General features: G+C 41.1%; 1 protein-coding gene across 6 annotated transcripts in view; it reads right to left on the bottom strand.

Annotated features, from left to right (window-relative positions):
- Positions 1-17,960, bottom strand: part of MTRR (5-methyltetrahydrofolate-homocysteine methyltransferase reductase) — a 40,599-nt gene that overhangs the window by 11,875 nt on the left and 10,764 nt on the right. For all 6 annotated transcript variants that reach the window (XM_058831659.1, XM_058831661.1, XM_058831658.1 and 3 more), the window contains 3 exons: positions 16,010-16,127; positions 14,704-15,076; positions 10,789-10,911 (listed from right to left, as the gene is read on the bottom strand). In XM_058831659.1, coding sequence (XP_058687642.1) covers positions 10,789-10,911; positions 14,704-15,076; positions 16,010-16,127 — 614 coding nt within the window. The remainder of the gene's footprint in view (positions 1-10,788; positions 10,912-14,703; positions 15,077-16,009; positions 16,128-17,960) is intronic.

Below are 17,960 nucleotides of genomic sequence, written 5' to 3' on the forward strand. Positions count from 1 at the left end.
TGAGTAGCATGTTAACAAGGCACAGCAAATGAATGTCAAAGCCAGAAACAGTGCTCAAGAGCTAACCATTCTTATCACTTGATACTATTAGTGAAATTACTACTTGTGTAGATAACCTAGCTGTGGTGGTTTTAAAGCATTAGCTAAAAATTCACCAGAAAACTTATTTCTTGCTGTGAGATATGGATTAGGAGAAGAGAAAAACAGGCTGAAAACTTAAAAGGAATAAAAAAAGTTTATTAACAAAACTACAAGAATAAGAAACCAGACTATAACCTCCAGAAACCCTTTTTTCACACCGCCCGACTATTTTCTTGTCTAACTGACAAGACAAAACTTGGTGGTTAAAACAGTACCAACTATATAATAGTCTTTTCATCAGTTCTTACAGAGAAAAGAAGTTTCCTTTTGTCATTTCATGGAGAGCTCTTCACAAGAAAAATAGTTTTCTCATGGCTTTTCATTCACCTGATGCCAGCTGCCTGGAAAACTCTGCCATCATGAAACATACTTCTTCATGAAACAACTTCTTCTTTGAAGAAGTTAAGATATTAGAAAAGCTAAAGCCTTAATTAAAATTAATCCCTGCTGAATCTAATTAAAATAGAGAGGCCCTACTAGAATTAGGAGTTAATCATTAGCTAATAATTAATTGTCTGTCAACCTTATGTTTGTTCAGCTGGGCTTGTAAATGAGAAACAAAGAATCTTGTAAGGAACTTCAAGAACATAAGACAATAGCAAACCAGAAACTAGTTGGAAACACAAAACTAGGAGCTTGGCCAAGGGTTCATTTGTCACTTTGTATTGAAAAGGTTGAAAGGTCATTAAGAGGAAGAGATATATTCCTTCCTCTCTTTTATGAACCCTCCCCATAACAAGACCACCAACTCATTTCAGGGAACAAACTGCGCATGCTTAATTGCTTTTTCTTAATTAGCATAGGAAGCGGGGAGTGGGCGGTAACTGGGTTTTGAATATGTATTTGTATTCAATATCTCGATAAATAAAATGTCTGTATTCACCTGCATTCGGGGACGTGTGTATTAAGGGGTGACCCTGCATATCAGCCCAGTGCTGCCAATAAACATACACTCTGTAACCCTAATCTGTTAGAGTCTTTGTCCGTCTCAAGTCAGATACTGATACTACATCATATCCATATTTTGGTAAATCAATCAGGCCCTTCTCTCATTTCATACCACTCTGAGGTCTGTTCATGGGCCATGAACTCATGGAGTGTCATTTTAAGGATGAGTTATTCAAAGGCAAAGGTTCTCTTCATCTGTCTCCATGATCATCTTGGGGAACAGAGGTTTTCTCTTTTTCTCCCTGGGGGCCATGAGTCTTCAGCAATTCTCACTTCTATTTCTCTGTTCCAGCATCTCATGGGATCACAACTACTTTACCACCTGCTCAGCTTCATCAGTGGATTACCTTTGCTCAGATCTACACTTTGAAATACTTCATTGCGCCCAAAATACTCTTTCATGAATTAAAGGAGTTTTTCAGAACATTATTGTCCATTTCCATGGCGTTAACAAAAGAATATTTCAGCTTATTAAAGAATCTCCTCATTCTCTTCCCATCTGAGGCTTGACTCCTTCTTTCACTAACTTTGATGGTTTATGTTGTCTCTCTACATGTTGATCACTCTCTTTCTTCCTCTCTCTGGAAAAAGGATTAAATCTGCAGGTCTCATCTGGGTAATAAAAAGGTTAAAACCTGGCTTAACCCGCAGCAGGTATTCATGGTGTCAGATTTCAGCTCAGCAGCATGCAGGGCCGGGGCCCCCCTGAGAAAGGCTTCAGCCACCCTGCTGGAACAGGACTTGGAGACTTCCCAGGAGGGTTGCAGCAGAGCCCGGCCCAGCCTGGGAGGGGGGAAAGTCCCGCAGGCTCCATCCCCCGCCTGAGAACTGCGGCAGGCCTTGCCCAGCCCCTGCCAGGCTGCATGGCCTGGGCGGGGGGATGGGAGCTAGCTGGAGTTCTGTTACCTTTCAAAGCTGGAAACCAAGAGAGAGAGAAACTTCTGGGTTTATGTTTTAAAGGTAGTAGTCACAGGGTTGATCTCACTTTTCAATGGTCAAAAAATCTGTCAATTCTCAGAAATGGCCAGCTATTGGCCTGGTCTTAAGCAGAGAAAAAACCTCCCAGCAGTCTCTCTCTCAAAGGCTGCACTTACATGTTTTTTTACTTTTTTTCTTAAATGCCAAACTATCATACCACCATGTAGAGAATATTTTAACAGAAGGTGAGCATGATATTTTAGTAAAAGCCTGTCTGCACAAACCAGTCTTTGGTATAAGCAACAATATTAAAGGTAATGTCCTTGAAACTCTCCTGAAGCAGAGAGAATGAAGGAAAAACAATATCCTTGTGTATGGGAGAAAAAACGTAAACCAATGTGTATTAGCCAATAGTAACTTGCTAAGCCCGTGGACCCTGTAAAACCTTATACAAGTGTGCTAAAGATAGAAATAAACGATGTTTGCCATACTTCTGTGAAGACTCGGTGATTAGTGTGAGCGGTTTCTCAATACTTGGCACTCCAATCTGGGACCCTGTGGGCAGGGGGATTCGGCAGGTCCGTGCGCAGAGAGACGCGGATGCCGACCAGGGCTGGTGGAGCAGACCTGTGCGCGGAGAGACGCGGACGTGGATCGGTACTGGGTAGGCTCTCCCGTGTGTGGGAGGATGCAAATGCGGGCAGCTGGGGGAAAGCAAGGGCGGAAGAGGTGAGGAGGGGTTGCTCCCCTCCGCTCGCCTGTGTGCTGCCAACATGGAAGTTGAGTTTGCAGCAGTGAAAAAACTGCTTCTGAGTATTATCGTTAAACGAGGTGAAGCAGTCAGGGAAAAAGACTTGGACAGGCTTGTTTTATGGGCTAGAGAAAACAGGTGCCACTGCTGCTTTTTGCAGTGGAAGAATGGAAAGATATAGGAGATCTGATGTGGCAAAAGGTGATCACGGGGAAGAGCAAAGATGCGGTAGCGCTTGGCTCGATCTGGAAAATTGTGTTGAATACCTTAAGAAGTATGAAGGCGGAGTCCACAGTCGCAGCTGCTGCCTTAGAAGACGTGGCTCGGCCCGAGACGGACGTGCCACAGTCACCTGCCACGTCAATCAACTATCTGGGTGCTTTCTTTGGGGTTGGGCACGTTTGGCCAGCGAAAGAGCTCACAGGGCGACAGTGTAGCACCGTATCGGAACTTTTAAAATCTCAGGGGTGCTCCGGAGTGGGTGGGTCCGTGCCTGCGGAGCCCAAACCAGAAGTTACCCCACCGAATGGAGATGTAGAAATGACGGCTCCTCTGGAAGGAGAGGGCCCCAGCCCCAGCCAGGTGGAGCCTCAGATGTCAGCAGAAGAGCCCTAGAGTGCAAGCCAAAAATTTATCCTTCGCTGCCATCTACTGTTCACTGGGGAAAGCTGCAGGGATGTCCCTCTCCCCCCCCCCCGATGATGACATCTCAATGCATTCAGAGGATGGATGGCCTCCAGTGGGAGAAGAGCCAATTAATTGTAATTTACAATTTACAATTACAAATACATCAAAGAAAGAGCTACTGGAATGGCAACAACAAATAGAACAGTTTGTGCAACAGCTGCAAGCTCAGACTGAGCAGACATTACGTGCAAACGATGCACAGCATCATCAGGAGAAAGCAGCTCTGCAGCAAACGCCAAAACAACAAGCAGAGTCGGTTCAGCAGCTGCAGGATGTGATGCATCATGTCCTGAACCATCTGCTCCACCTTTAGAGACACTGTTAACATCACAATCTTGTTCCAGTTCTAATTCTACTACCCTAGAGGAAGAAAAAACAAAAATCAAGGCAAAGGTGGACTGGCATAATTTGAGATGCCATCCTTGAAGGAGAATGGCAAGTGGCAGGAGCAATAGCTTGTCCCATTTTATATGATCAGCAAAATCCATGATATGAACAACATGACTGGAAAATCTTGCAGCAAGCCAAAAAGACAGTTACTGAACATGGCATTGAATCTGAAGCTGCAAACACTGCATTGGATTGGCTGTTCACCTCTGATGTTAATAGTCCCATAGACAGCCAGAATTTAGCATGCCGGCTTTTAACTCCATCACAGCTTATGGTGTAGGAGAAGGAATGGAAAAGGTTAGTGGTTCTAGAAGCCAATCAACCTCGGGATCAGAATGATGTACTGTATGGACTTAATCCTGACATGATCACCAGTTCAGGAGTCTACAGCCACATGGCTGTACAGTTAAACTACCCTCTTGCAATGCATCATTTGTCTGCACAGCTTGCTCGTCAAGCCTTCAATGCTGTGCCTGATTCTAAACCTCATACTTCCTTCACAACAGTACAGCAAGGCCTCACAGAACCATATCCTCATTTCATCGATCATCTGTCAGCAGCCCTGAAGGCTCAGAATGACATGACTGAGGAAGCAAAACAGAACATGTTTAAATTGTTAGCTTTTGAGAATGCCAGCTCAAAGATAAAGCCTATCCTTGCCACGCTCCTGAAACAAGCAGATGTAGGGGAAATGCTAGATATTGCTCTGAAAGTTAATCAGACGCAACAAGGACAACTTGTAGCCAATGCAGTTGCAGAAGCCATAAAACCAACTACAAGTCTACTTGCTGCTGCGGTCAGTAAATTGGGAAATAGATGTAAACCTTTTGCTACGCCTACAAACATTTGTTTCCAATGTGGCAACAGAGGACACTTTTGAAAGTCCTGCCAAACTACCGTGTGGTGTGATTGATGCCAGCTGGATACCCATGCTACTACTACATGTCGTTTTGCAAAAAACATGAACAAGAGCGCGAAGAGCCACCGTGTGGGGACACAAATAGCCGGCCCAACTCCATACACCAGCAACCAGGGGAAGCCTGGGAATCGATTTGGCAGCATCAGTAGATGTCACTCTCATCGACAGCACCATCCATAAAACCCCAACTGGAGTTACAGGACCCATCTATTCTGCCACCAGTGCACTTGGTGCTTTGCTAATTGGAAGATCATCTGCTGGAGTTGCGGGACTTACTATTCTCCCAGGAGTTACTGATGCTGATTATACCGGTGAAATCCAAATTTGTGCCTACACCTTATCTCCTCCACTCACGATTCGAAAAGGGACAAGAATCACTCAATTGGTGTTGTTTAAAAAGGTAGCAACTGAGAAGGACATTTTTCAAAGTGCTCCTGGACATGAAGCCAGAGGATTTGGGTCTACAGGAGACACAGTGGTGAATCTCGTTCAAGAAATGAACCATCGACCAGTAGTTGAAATCACCTTGTGCCAGAGAATGAAGCAGCAAAAAGTTAAGATGATGTTAGACACAGAAGCTGATGCTACCATCGTCAGCCGAGTTTGGTGGCCAAAAGAGTGGCCTCTCCACAGAGCCTGAAGCTCAGTACAAGGTGTAGGAGGATACTCCACACCGCTGAGAAGCATACACCCGATCCAGTTTCAATTTCCTGAGGGACAGACTACCACCTTATGTCCATACGTCATGCCTTTGCCTGGAAGCCTTGGAGGGCTCGTTGGTCTAGATGTTCTCAGCCAGCTCAGAGCAACATTAACCTTTCCTGTCCAATAGCTTTTTCAGTAGTCACCACTGCTGAGAGGCCGCCAACCCCAAGGATGCAGTGGAAATCTAATGAGCCAGTGTGGGTTGAGCAGTGGCCTCTCTCTCAGGAGTGGCTGGGAATTGCACATGAACTTGCCAGAGAACAGCTACAAGCAAAACACATCCAACCATCGCTCAGCCCATGGAATACTCCAGTCTTTGTCATCCCAAAGAAATCTGGAAAGTGGCGATTGCTGCATGATCTGCGCAAGGTAAATGACCAGATGTGGACAATGGGAACATGACAACCAGGGATGCCCTCTCCCACAATGTTGCCACAAGAATGGCATCTTCTAGTTATAGATTTGAAAGACTGTTTCTTCACAATACCCCTGCAAAATGAGGACACAGTGTGATTTGCCTTCACCTTACCATCAATCAATTAAGTCCATCTCAGAGATTTGAGTGGGTGGTCCTTCCACAGGGGATGAAAAATTCTCCAACTATGTGCCAACTGTTTGTACACTGGGCACTGACACCTGTGGGTGCAAAACTTTCTCAGACTATTATCTACCACTACATGGATGATATTTTGTTCTGTCAACGTGATCCATTCCAAGATGATGACCTTGCATTTATCACCGCTCAACTCGCAGCAAAAGGCTTGGTGGTTGCCCCAGAGAAGATTCAAAAACAAGCTCCATGGAAGTATCTAGTGTGGATTTTGACATCTTCATCAGTCCACCCACAGAAATTAGAATTGACTACTGAGATAAACACCCTCAATAACACACAGAAACTTATTGGAGATCTGCAATGGGTACGATATATTGCTGGTATCAGAAATGATGAGATGGCACCTTTAATGAGCCTTTTAAAAGGCACAGATCCACAAACTCCAGTTACCCTTTCTATAGACCCAAAGAAATATCTCACATTCCTCAGGAAGAAACTGCTTTCAATGCTAGCAAACAAAAGATTACCAGATGTGCCTTTAGGACTTTTGATTCGTAACCATCCTGTTGCCCCATGTGCTATCACAATTCAGTGGCCTGCTTGGCAAAAATAGAAAGGGGGAGAAGACCCGTCTGAGAGCTGTCAAGATGCCAAGCAGCCTGTCAAGGAGAGTCAGCCTGTCAAGAAGGTACAGTTAGCAAGATTGTCAATGAAATGTGCAGACCCTTTGGCGATCCTTGAGTGGATTTTTACACTGCATATGCCACCAATGAGTACTTGGCAGAGAACAGAAGCAATTGCTTCTGTCATCAAAAAAGTGAGAATGCAAATCATGGAAATTAGTGGTGCTGAACCAGAGCATATTAGTCTACCGATAAAGACAGAAAACTCTGAGTGGATGCTGAGACACTCAGAACCAATTCAATTAGCGCAGCTCAGTTATCCAGGAACTGTACATAACAGGCAACCTAAAGATCCACACTTACAGATCATCTTAAAGCAGCAGCGGTTGGAACAGCCTAAAATAGTGCAGCAGCCAGTGGAGGGCCTTACGGTATATATTGACGCAGAAAAAAGCAGCCTGCACCTGGCGAGAAGGCTTGAGTTGGAAAAGCATCACTATAGATGGAGATAACACGTGACTCACTGCAGACACTGGAACTTACAGCCGTCTCATGGGCATTGTGTCGTTGGCGAGATAGAAAGCTGAACATTGTATCAGATTCATTATATGTGGTAGGAGTGGTATAACATATTGAAGATGCTCTCATCAAGCTACCAAATAATAAGTGATTGTGTCAACTGTTTTTCCAAATCAAGAGAGCTATTGAGGACAGAAAAGAATCTTGTTGCATCATTCACATTCACACTCATCAAACAGAATTAGGTCCCGGAGAAGACAGTGCAAAAGCTGATACGCTTGTCAGTCCTGTTGTTGCAGCACCAAGAGACTCTTTCGCAGCTGCAAGAGATAGTCATGGTCTCTTTCATCAAGCCGCAAAAGCCTTACAGAGACAATTTAATATCAGCTCAATAGATGCACAAGGCATTGTAAAATCCTGTCCACAGTGCAATCAATATGGAACCAGTCTAGGATTAGGTGTTAATCCTAGAAGTCTTCAAGCCTGTGAGATCTGGCAGATGGATGTAACACATTTGCCTGAATTTGGTTGCCTTTAATATGTACGTGTCACAGTAGATACCTTTCCAAAAATTATTTGGGCCACTGCACAAGTAGAAGAGAGAAGCATACATGTAATTCAACATTAGTAGTTTGCTTTGCTGTAATGGGAGTTCCAAAAGAACTAAAAACAGACAATGGGCCTGCATATGTAGGAACACGAGTTTCGCGGTTCTTACAAAAATGGGGAGTCAAACACGTAACTGGAATTCTCCATGTGTCAACTGGACAAGCCATTGTAGAAAGAACCCATAGGACCTTAAAAGAGTATTTGAATAAACGAAAACCACCTGAACAATTAGACCCTGTCATTCGATTGCAGCAAGTGTTATTCACTCTAAATTTCCTCAGTTTAGTTGGAGATTTAGAGCAACCCCCGGTGGTAATTCACAATAGTCAAGTAAAGATGCAAGCTACCCCAGAAGTTAAGTTGTACTACAAGAACCCAAAGACAGGTATCTGGGAGGGACCAAATCCATTGCTATTTAACAGGCATGGTTACAGCTGTGTTTCCACAGATGCTGGACCGCTATGGGTGCCTAGCCGATGGACCAAACCAGCCACAAAGTATCTGAAGAACAATCAGAATATTGACGCCCTCAGTCAGTCACTGATCAGCTGCCAGCTGACATCACAAGAGCAGAGTTTCAAGACTGAATCGTGTTAAATCGTAGTCTGTTTGTGATAAAAATTCTGTAGAAGATCTAAAAGAGTGTAGAGACTCCATCTAACTGTATATAAAAACAAATTGTATCTGTGTTTTTACCCTTCAAGCAAATTGCTTTCATGCTTAGATTGCATATATACCAGAGCACGTGTGTTAAAAATCATTAGATAATAGTTTAAGATAGAGTTTTAGTTTCTGTGGTAATTGTTATTTGTAGGTTATTGATAAGTTTTGTAAAGACATTAGTATAATTCTTTATACTATACTTTATATATATATATATATATACTTTATACTATACTTTATAATTAAATACACTCCCCCTTCAAGAGTTAATGCAAGCATATTTGAAAGTTCATTTAACTTTAAAGCCTTAGCTGTGATTCTGAAAGCATGGTGTCATTTGCATGGAACAAACTGCTTATGGTAATTGTGCTGTGTATAGTCCCAGCCAACGGTCTGCTAACTAACATCCAAAAGAAACAGAACATATGGGTCACTCTAGCACACTTGACAGGCCAAAAATCAATGTGTCTAAGCCTACCTACACCTGGAGATCCTTTCTGCACCTGTCTCACAGGAGTCCCTGAATGGGATCCTCAAGCATTTAGGATTAGTTAGTAATGGTTTAGTTAGTAATGAGACTCGACCGAATCAATTGGCAATGTTGCAAGAGTGCAGTCGCACTGTTGGCTTCACATCAAGACAACTTGAAGCCTGATGGCAAGCAAAAATTATCGAAGTTCTCAATGTTACTATAGGGCCCCCAGAAGAATTAGATTTGTTAAGTTCCACCAATACCTCAGGTGGATGGATAATATTTGAACCCCCGACAAAAAGCCATTCTAACAAAGTAATGCAGCGCTGGGCAACAGTCAACCCTATAGTTGATCTCATTACTCACACTGAAAGTAAAGCTTTTTATTCACAGTGCAACCTCACAGGATGATTACCAAGGCGATTACCTAGTTCAATATTCTTAACCTGTGGAGACAGAGCATAGAATGGAATTCCTGCTCGCCCACATGAAGGACCCTGTTACCTTGGGAAACTTACTTGGTTCCATCTAAACTTACATCAATTACTGAATATAGCTGGTAAAATAAGAAACATCAAACGGTCAAAGTGAAGCCTCAATGAATTACAATGTGATGATGTTAGTGACCCAGACTTTTGGAGTCGTGGTATAATATGGCTAGCCGCCTTTTTCAGTCCAGGAACAGCTGCTGCTAAAGGCTTGTCAACTCTAAAAAGGCTCGCTTGTAGGACCAAGAAAGAACTGAACTTAACATCAACAATGTTAAGTGAACTTTCAGCTGATGTGTAGTGTACGTCATGCAGTATTGCAAAACTGAGCTGCAACTGAATTCTTGGTCTTGGCACAAGGACATGGTTGTGAAGAGTTTGAAGGCATGTGCTCTTTGAATCTTACTGGTCATTCAGTTTCCATCCACAAGCAACTACAACAGCTATAGAATGGGTTACATGCCCTGAAAGAAGATAGTGACCCCATTGGAAGTTGGTTGGCCAACTGGGGAATCACTTGATGGTTAAGGTCTCTTGTGCTAGAAGGGGGATGGATTTCACTTATGGTGTTAATTGGGATAGTGGTTTTAAGCTGTATAGTATCTTGTCTGGTATCTTGTCTTTGTAGAGGTGTAGAACAAGTCGCATCTAAAGCCTGGCTTGTGCAAAAAGAGAATGGGGGAATTGTAGAGAATATTTTAACAGAAGGTGGGCATGATATATTAGTAAAAGCCTGCCTGCACAAACCAGTCTTTGATATAAGTGATAATATTAAAGGTAATGTCCTTGAAACTCTCCTGAAGCAGAGAGAATGAAAGAAAAACAATATCCTTGTGTACAGGAGAAAAAATGTAAACCAGTGTGCATTAGCCAATAGTAACTTCTAGGCCCGTGGACCCTGTAAAATCCTATACAAGTGTGCTAAAGAGAAATAAACGACGTTCACCATACTTCTCTGAAGACTCAGTGAATAGTCTGAGCGGTTTCTCAATACCACCATGAAGAACGGTCACAATTTACTATAAAGTTTCTGAATATTCTTCAAGTTGTATAATCATAAACTGAAAGATTATTAATTTTCAATATTCCCTGACTGCCTTTCTCCACTGCAAATTCCCTTCATAAAGATATTTCATTCAATATGATATCCATGGAACAACCAAGAAATTGACTTGACACTTTTTTACTGTTTTGACTTCCATGGAGTCCTATTTTTCAGTGATTAAATCAAACTTTAAATTTACAAAATGGATCAGCATAAGCTGACATCCTATTGTATAAAGAATTATTTTCCTTATTAAACAGTCAAATAAATAATTTCCCCCCTCAGTTATTATTCATAAAACACATGTTTTTCACCCTATATTTTAACCCACTAGAGAAAAAGCCATCACTGACTTACTGCAATATCAAGCTCTAAGAGCAATGTAGTCTTTATCGCATCTTCCCTAGTGAGCTGAACTGCTTTTGTAACTGGCACTTCAAAGGTTGTTCCCTCTGAAATAAGTGAAGACAGATGTGGATTCTGAAAAAGATGACAGAAAAACTTACAGTAAAAATGCAAATCAGCTTTATGACATCTTACTACAACATACAGGAATTGGTGTCAATACAGGTTGTTTTTGAAACAATCTCAGAAACCAACTCAAAACAATAAGGAAAAACATGAATCTTTTATACACATAGAGTATTTTGCTCTTTTTAAAAAATCACATCCAAGCAACAAGTGGCATATATTCCATTAGAAAAAGTCAGTAGGCTTGAACAGTCTAACAGGCCTACATTATCAAACACAGCAAGCTGTTTCATTTCTCAAGAACTGCCTTGAAAATAGCCAATTAGTGAATGGCATTTATGTTAAACCCCAGAAAACTCCTGCATAATTAAAGGATTATTAGGTGTACAGAATGGACTTACTGCTTATTGGTTTACAGCTTAAGGCTTTGAGGTCCATCTGGGGTCTACTGCTTCAGGCAAATTATAAAAGGAGTTTTAAATAGACCTAATGAGCAAAATCCACTCTACAAAACAGCATGATGTTATAACACAACATTTCTACAGAAGTAAAAATGTGCCCCATGTATTACAAATGGCCACCAAGAATAATTCCAGATCACATATGTCAAAGGCTGTGATTGAAGATCAGACTACAGTCCTCACTTCTCCATCACTATAGTCAGCAAGTTTCACTTGAGATCAATGCAGACAAAAATAAAGAGGCAGGAGGGACACCAAATGCCTATAACAGTACTCTGTCAATGTAAAGGAATCATCATACCAATGGGAGAATATTCGTTAATCTAAAGATTTCCTATTTCAAAAAGGAGACAAGAGAATCACTTGAGACCAACAGCTGGAAGTTTCTTGGTTGACTTAAGATTTTGACATGGTGATTAATGGCTTGGGCCATATCAAATCATTGTGCATCAGGACTGTTGTAATTGTCTACATTTGTATTCCCTTCAAGTCAAATTCAAGGCACAATGAAATCAAGATTTAAGCTAAATTGTATCATCTTACACTTCCCACAAATGCTTTAGACCTTTGCTGGTCTGCTATTAGTATGCAGCAGCTTGTTAATCCAACCCTGAGACTCACCAGCCCAAGGCAAGATCATTTAAGTAACTGGAAAGATCATGTACCAGGCCTTCTTTAAATGGCAGGGAGTCTCCGTTTGGAAATATCCAAAACTCATCTTGATGCATTTCAAAACACACCAACTTCAGCTGTGTTTGGCAAAAAATACCCATAGCTGCTGTTGCAATGTGAGAAACCAAAAAAATGACCTGAATTATGTGATACCTGCAAAACCAAACATGAAACCTACATAGAACCTACTTGTTGACAAGGTCGAGCCAACTGTGTAAAAAATAGTTCCAAAGGGAAAAACCACAATCACATGTTTCATACTTTCTAGGGCTCAAGACAACCACCCTGTTTTACACCTGAAATATGGATTATAATCTTTAATGTCACTGAGTTCCAGATTAGCAGATTAATCTTTTTCCATTTGCTGTTCAAAAGCAAAATTAACTTTTTTTTCTACATACAGAAAACTTATGGCATCAGTATTAGAACTGATGAACAGTTTCAGTGATCAGTCTGAATACATGCTGACATTAAGAAAACGGGCTCTTTTAAGGAGTGTAGCAGCACATTCAACACAACTATTAGTCTTTAAAAGAAGAGTACCTCTAAATCATAAACCTCCAAGAGGTTTATTAAATTCAACAACCTGAGCAAAACCAACAATACAAGGTTTAAAAGAAAAGCAAAATATAAGTGTTTAAATCCATACACCTTACGTAACTGTAGTTCATGTATATATGTATGTACATATATACATAATTTATTAGCTAGATTAATTGATCCTATCATCATTTCCATTAACAGTCTTAACAGAGAGAGTGTCAAGAGTCCAGAGGATACTAAAGGGCTTTCATGATCATGAGCAGCCACACCAGAGGACTGGGCCCAGAAATCCCACCTCAGCTCAGGACTGGTTGTTCAGTCCTGGCCTCAGCTACATTACAGCACTATAGGTTGCAGCTCAACCACAACCACACCCATGACAGGACACAGATCCTGTTGAACCAGGCCTGGATCTTGAGACCAGTTTCTTGGCTTGGGCCAAGATATCCACAAACTTGCCCGATGATCTGCACTCTTGGCTGACCCTGGCAGCCACCTCCTGCTTGACATTGCTTGGGTAGTGGGTACCAATGCTGCTGTGTTACCACACTCAGCTCCTGTCTCTCTGTCACTTAAAGAGCAGCCAGACTTCACTGCTTCCTTGCATGGAACTGAAACATCTGCCCTCTGCAGGCAACTCATTCTTGCCAACTGGAGATGACTTCCAGCTCATGCTAATTTTTCTCTTAGTATAGCAGGTCTTTGTTCAATGTGGCTTCAACATGAAAAGTATACTGTTGATCTACAGTTCATCTTCCCTTTCCCACAGTAAAATAATGATCAAGTTTTCACAATGACAAATTTCTCTGTTACTAAATATGCAGCAAGATTTTGAGCAATTTTACAGCCTCTTAGCACATTCTGAAAGTACTAAAAATTGGAACAGAAACTTTACTGTACTCCTCACTACAGCAAGATGTTTTCACTGTTACGAGCCACAGAGGATTTGAATTCTTGCTTTCCTGATAGTGCAATACCAACCTACTATCTAGCTGAATTATATCTTGACATAAGTGTCCATAATCCATATGGTGGCACCCACATTCAATATAAATGACTTTTTACTTAAATTTCAAAAGCCCCCTGCATTTGGGGACTTATCACCATTATGTAAGCATTCATTTGTGTTGGAGTCTGAAATACAAACTTTGTGCCTTTGCTTTTAATGTTTAGTTCTAAGATCCAAGAAAACACTGAATTTCATATTATATGAAATTCATGATCATGTTTTCATAGTGACACATGAAAACAAATGCTAAAGTTAGATAAGAAAGGTAGGTGTGTAGATTAGAAAGTTTCTTAAATCACTGGGTGAAAAAAGTAGTTTAGAGAACAGGAGACAAGATGGAGGATTTAGGGTGTTGTCTCTTGTCCTTCTTCTTCCTTCTTCATGTTCTGCTCCTGGAGGTTTTTGGGTAATAGTTAGTGATTGGATAGAAAATGCCGCAGTGCATCACAGAGGTGATGGGTCATTGGGTCATTAAGAAAAATAATATACGTGTCTGTTGTTGGTTGGGTAAAAATAGGTATAAAGATAAAAGAACTGCGTAGTTCGGGGCCATTTTGTGTATCAGACATGAAGTGTGCCACAAGGCCTTGTTTGTACCATCAGAAGAAAGAAATGTACCAAATTGCAAAGATTAACCTTGTAACCAGCCTGAAGAAACCTGTTAACTTTTGTAAGGATCCTGCAATAAACACGAGAAACAAGATTCTAACGAGCTCCAGAGTTTACTTCAAATAATGAGAACTGAGATAAGTGGAACTCCCCACGAGGGAGGATCCCGGGAGAATTCAGCCCAGAGGAGGCTGGGGAATTAGAGAAGAACTGTATTCACAGAGAATTCAGCCCAGAGAAGGCTGGGGAGCTATAGAAAGGCTGTATCTACAGAAGAATTCAGCCCAGAGGAGGCTGGGAGACTATAGAAAGCTGTATTCACAGAGAATTGAGCCCAGAGAAGGCTGAGAGACTAAAGAAAAGATATATCCACAGAGAACAGAGCCCAAAGGAGGCAAGAAAAGAGAGACAGAGGTAACAATTTGCTCTTTTGAGCCTTACGTAGAAGTATACACTCATACTTCTGCAAGAGCTAGAGGCTTCCATCACTCAAAGGGAAGTCCTTACCTCACCCTGGGTGTCCTGAAACTCCACTTCAATATATTCTGGTGGCAGAGCAGGAATATTAAGAGCAGACTGAGAGACAGGAGGGACAGAATGAACAAGTGAAGGTTTGGTGCCTCTAGCTGGAGCCACAAGATTGATGTCATCCAGTTTCTGTGATAGAACACCAGAACCCCTTACTCCCTCATCTTCTAGCTTCAAGTTCTGTGCTTCAGAGCTTAGCTTTAGTTCATGCACAGCATGTGGAGCTGGAGACAGAGAGCTGGAAACAGCCTTGACAGCATTGTTCATGCCTTCTTTCTCTTTCTGCAATTGCAATGCTTTCTTGAGGGCAAGCCAAAGTCCATCAATCCAAGGATCAACCACTAATTCCAAACTGGGAATGGAGGGGAAAAAAAGAAGAAATGCATGGATGAATTATTTTGACTTCCTGGACTGTTAAATTTACAAATAACAAAAGACCACAAATGTAAAAAAAAAAAACAAAACTATTCACTTTCCATTTTTAATACATATCTGCTATATATTTTATATATATATATTTTTTTTTTTTGTTACAAATATTATTTCTGTGTAAAAAAAAAAGTAGTTGTTATCACTATGTAAATTTACAGAGCCTAAAATGTTTAACAGCCTTGCTCTTCTTCCAGTTTCTCATTTTTATTTTCATATGCTGAACTTTATGACAAAGTTACAGGAATGGCAGCAGAATATGCAACTTTTCACTGTGTAACAGCAACATCAATAGCTTACACTAATGGCCAATTTTTATTATTTTGGAGCACAAGAGATAAGTTTTATGGTTATGACAACGTTTGTGTTCAACTGCCTTGTATCATCATGCACAGAACCAATACAAGCAGCAGTTCAAAATAACTAAGCCAAGACTGCAGCCTACTAGCCAGAAAGAACAGCAGAACAGGGAGTTGTTTTCTTACATAATTCCTTTACAGCAAAGAGAGAAGTCTTCACAATTGCTCTTACATAATCCTCTGCCCATCCCAAAAAGAGAAAAAAGTAAAACAAAACTACATTTTCAAATCCCTATACTTACTTCTACTTATTTAATTTCTAAATCTGCTAAATACTGTTTTTTCAGGCATTCAGATGTTTCCTCACACTTTAAAATGGAGTTTTACTTAATGGCAATTGAGACTGAACAGGCGTCTTGTGCTTACGCAGAAGTAATTTCTATGAGGTGCTGAATATCCAGCTGCAATGAACTTCAAGTGGTTCGGAATATTTAGCCAAATGCCTACACAAATACTGCATCATGAAGAAATAAAATCCAAGCCCATTCTGCTCTTACCCTACACAGTCATCTGCTAATCCTGTGTCATAGAAGTGTTGGGCACCAAGTTCTTGAAGTCGTTGGTCTACTGTCCTTCCACCATTACAAAAGAACATGTACTCTGAATCTCCCAGACCTAGAAGGTTCAAGAAAGGAGAAATCGTGTTAAGCAGGAAGCTTCCCAGGCTACACAAAATCAGGACAGACTTTTCTTGAAGGCAAACAGAAGAATCAGATATGTTGGAGCAAGTCCACAAGAGGGCACCAAGATGATTAGAGGAATGGAGCATCTCTCCTAGCAGGAAAGGCTGAGATAACTGGGTTTGTTCAGCCTTGAAAACAGAAGGCTTTGGAGTGATTTCATTGTGGCCTTCCAGTACCAAAAGAGAGACTACAACAAAGACGTGGGGGATTTTTACAAGGACATGTGTTGACAGGACAACGAGGTATGGCTTCAAACTGAGAGTAGGTTTAAATTGGATGTTAGCAATAAATTCTTTACTGTGAAGGTGGTGAGGCACTGGCACAAGCTGCCCAAAGATGTTGTGGATGCCCCATCCCTGAAAGTGTTCAAGGTCATGTTGGATGGGACTTTGAGCAACCTGGTCTAGTGGTAGGTGTCCCTGCCCATAGCAGGGGGTTGGAACTGGATGATCTTAAAGGCCCTGTCCAACAAAGGCCTTCTATGATAAATATAATTATATATCGATATATACTTAAACATATACTTGCATACATAAGTGTATTATTCAGATGCTACACTGAAATACACATTTGTTTATATGAATTTCAAACAAAATTGTGTTTGTCCCAAAATAGGTCTGAAAAAGTAGCTCCTCCTTCCCAAATGTAAGACAGAGAAATACTCTGAAAAAAACATATTGTTTTCAATATTTCACATTTCAGAAGAATACTGTTTTAGTTTGAGGCTTTTACAAAATACAAAATGTCTCTAAAAGGAAGAATGTAAGGAACTGAAATAATTGAAAAGAGTAAAACTTATAAACTATGTGGGAATTACCAAAAGAAATTATCTTTCAGGATAAGTTGTTAATAATGTCAGCAACATGAGAGAGTATTAAAATAAATTTAAAAATATTAGAAACTTGGGAGGAAAAAAACGATCAAATATAGTGATTTTAAAGAAGAAAGCTGAAAAATCTGCATAAGGGAATACAGTCCAGCAAATTCCTCTGCAGGAATCAAAGATTTCTTTGTAGATCTTGTTTCACCTGCCCTGGATTTTCTGGTCCTTAACTGTTGTGAAGCTTTTTTAGATGAAGATGCTCTTTGTTAACAGTTGAACAATCAGGGCACTCAGGAGGTACATCCATGGAAGATCCAATATTTTAAGAGGTCAACCAAATCACTGACCCACCCCACAAAAATTACCAATCATCTTTTAGAGATGCTTGCCCAACAGTCCTAAAGACCATTGGTTTTAGGTCCATTTTTACAAATTCTCTAAGTAACCCATACCACTGGTTCACTATTGCTATCAGAATTTTTCACAGCCTGACTCTTTATTGTGTGCAATTTAAAATCATTAGATCTTTATTATTTCCACTTGTGATGGTGTCTGTTTTCCTCATCATAGCTACTATGGGGCTGTATTTTGGACTTGGGCTGGAAACAGTGTTGATAACTCAGGGATGTTCTAGTTATTGCTGAGCAGCACTTACACAGAGTCAAGGCCTTGCCTCGCCTCTCCTTCCCTCCCCTTCCCTCACCAGCAAGGATGGTAGGGGTGCACCAAGTGGACACAGCTGGGACAGATGACCCCAACAGAATGACCAAAGGGACATCCCATACCAACACGGCATCATGTTCAGCACATAAAGCTGAGGAAAGAAGACAGAAGGGGAGGACATAAGCAGTGATAGTATTTATTTTATGAAATCACCGCTACACGTGATGGAGCCCTGCACTGCTGAAGATGGCCGAAACACATGCCTACCCATGGAGAAGG

This window comes from Poecile atricapillus, chromosome 2, assembly GCF_030490865.1.
Source record: "Poecile atricapillus isolate bPoeAtr1 chromosome 2, bPoeAtr1.hap1, whole genome shotgun sequence".
NCBI classification, from domain to species: domain Eukaryota; kingdom Metazoa; phylum Chordata; class Aves; order Passeriformes; family Paridae; genus Poecile; species Poecile atricapillus.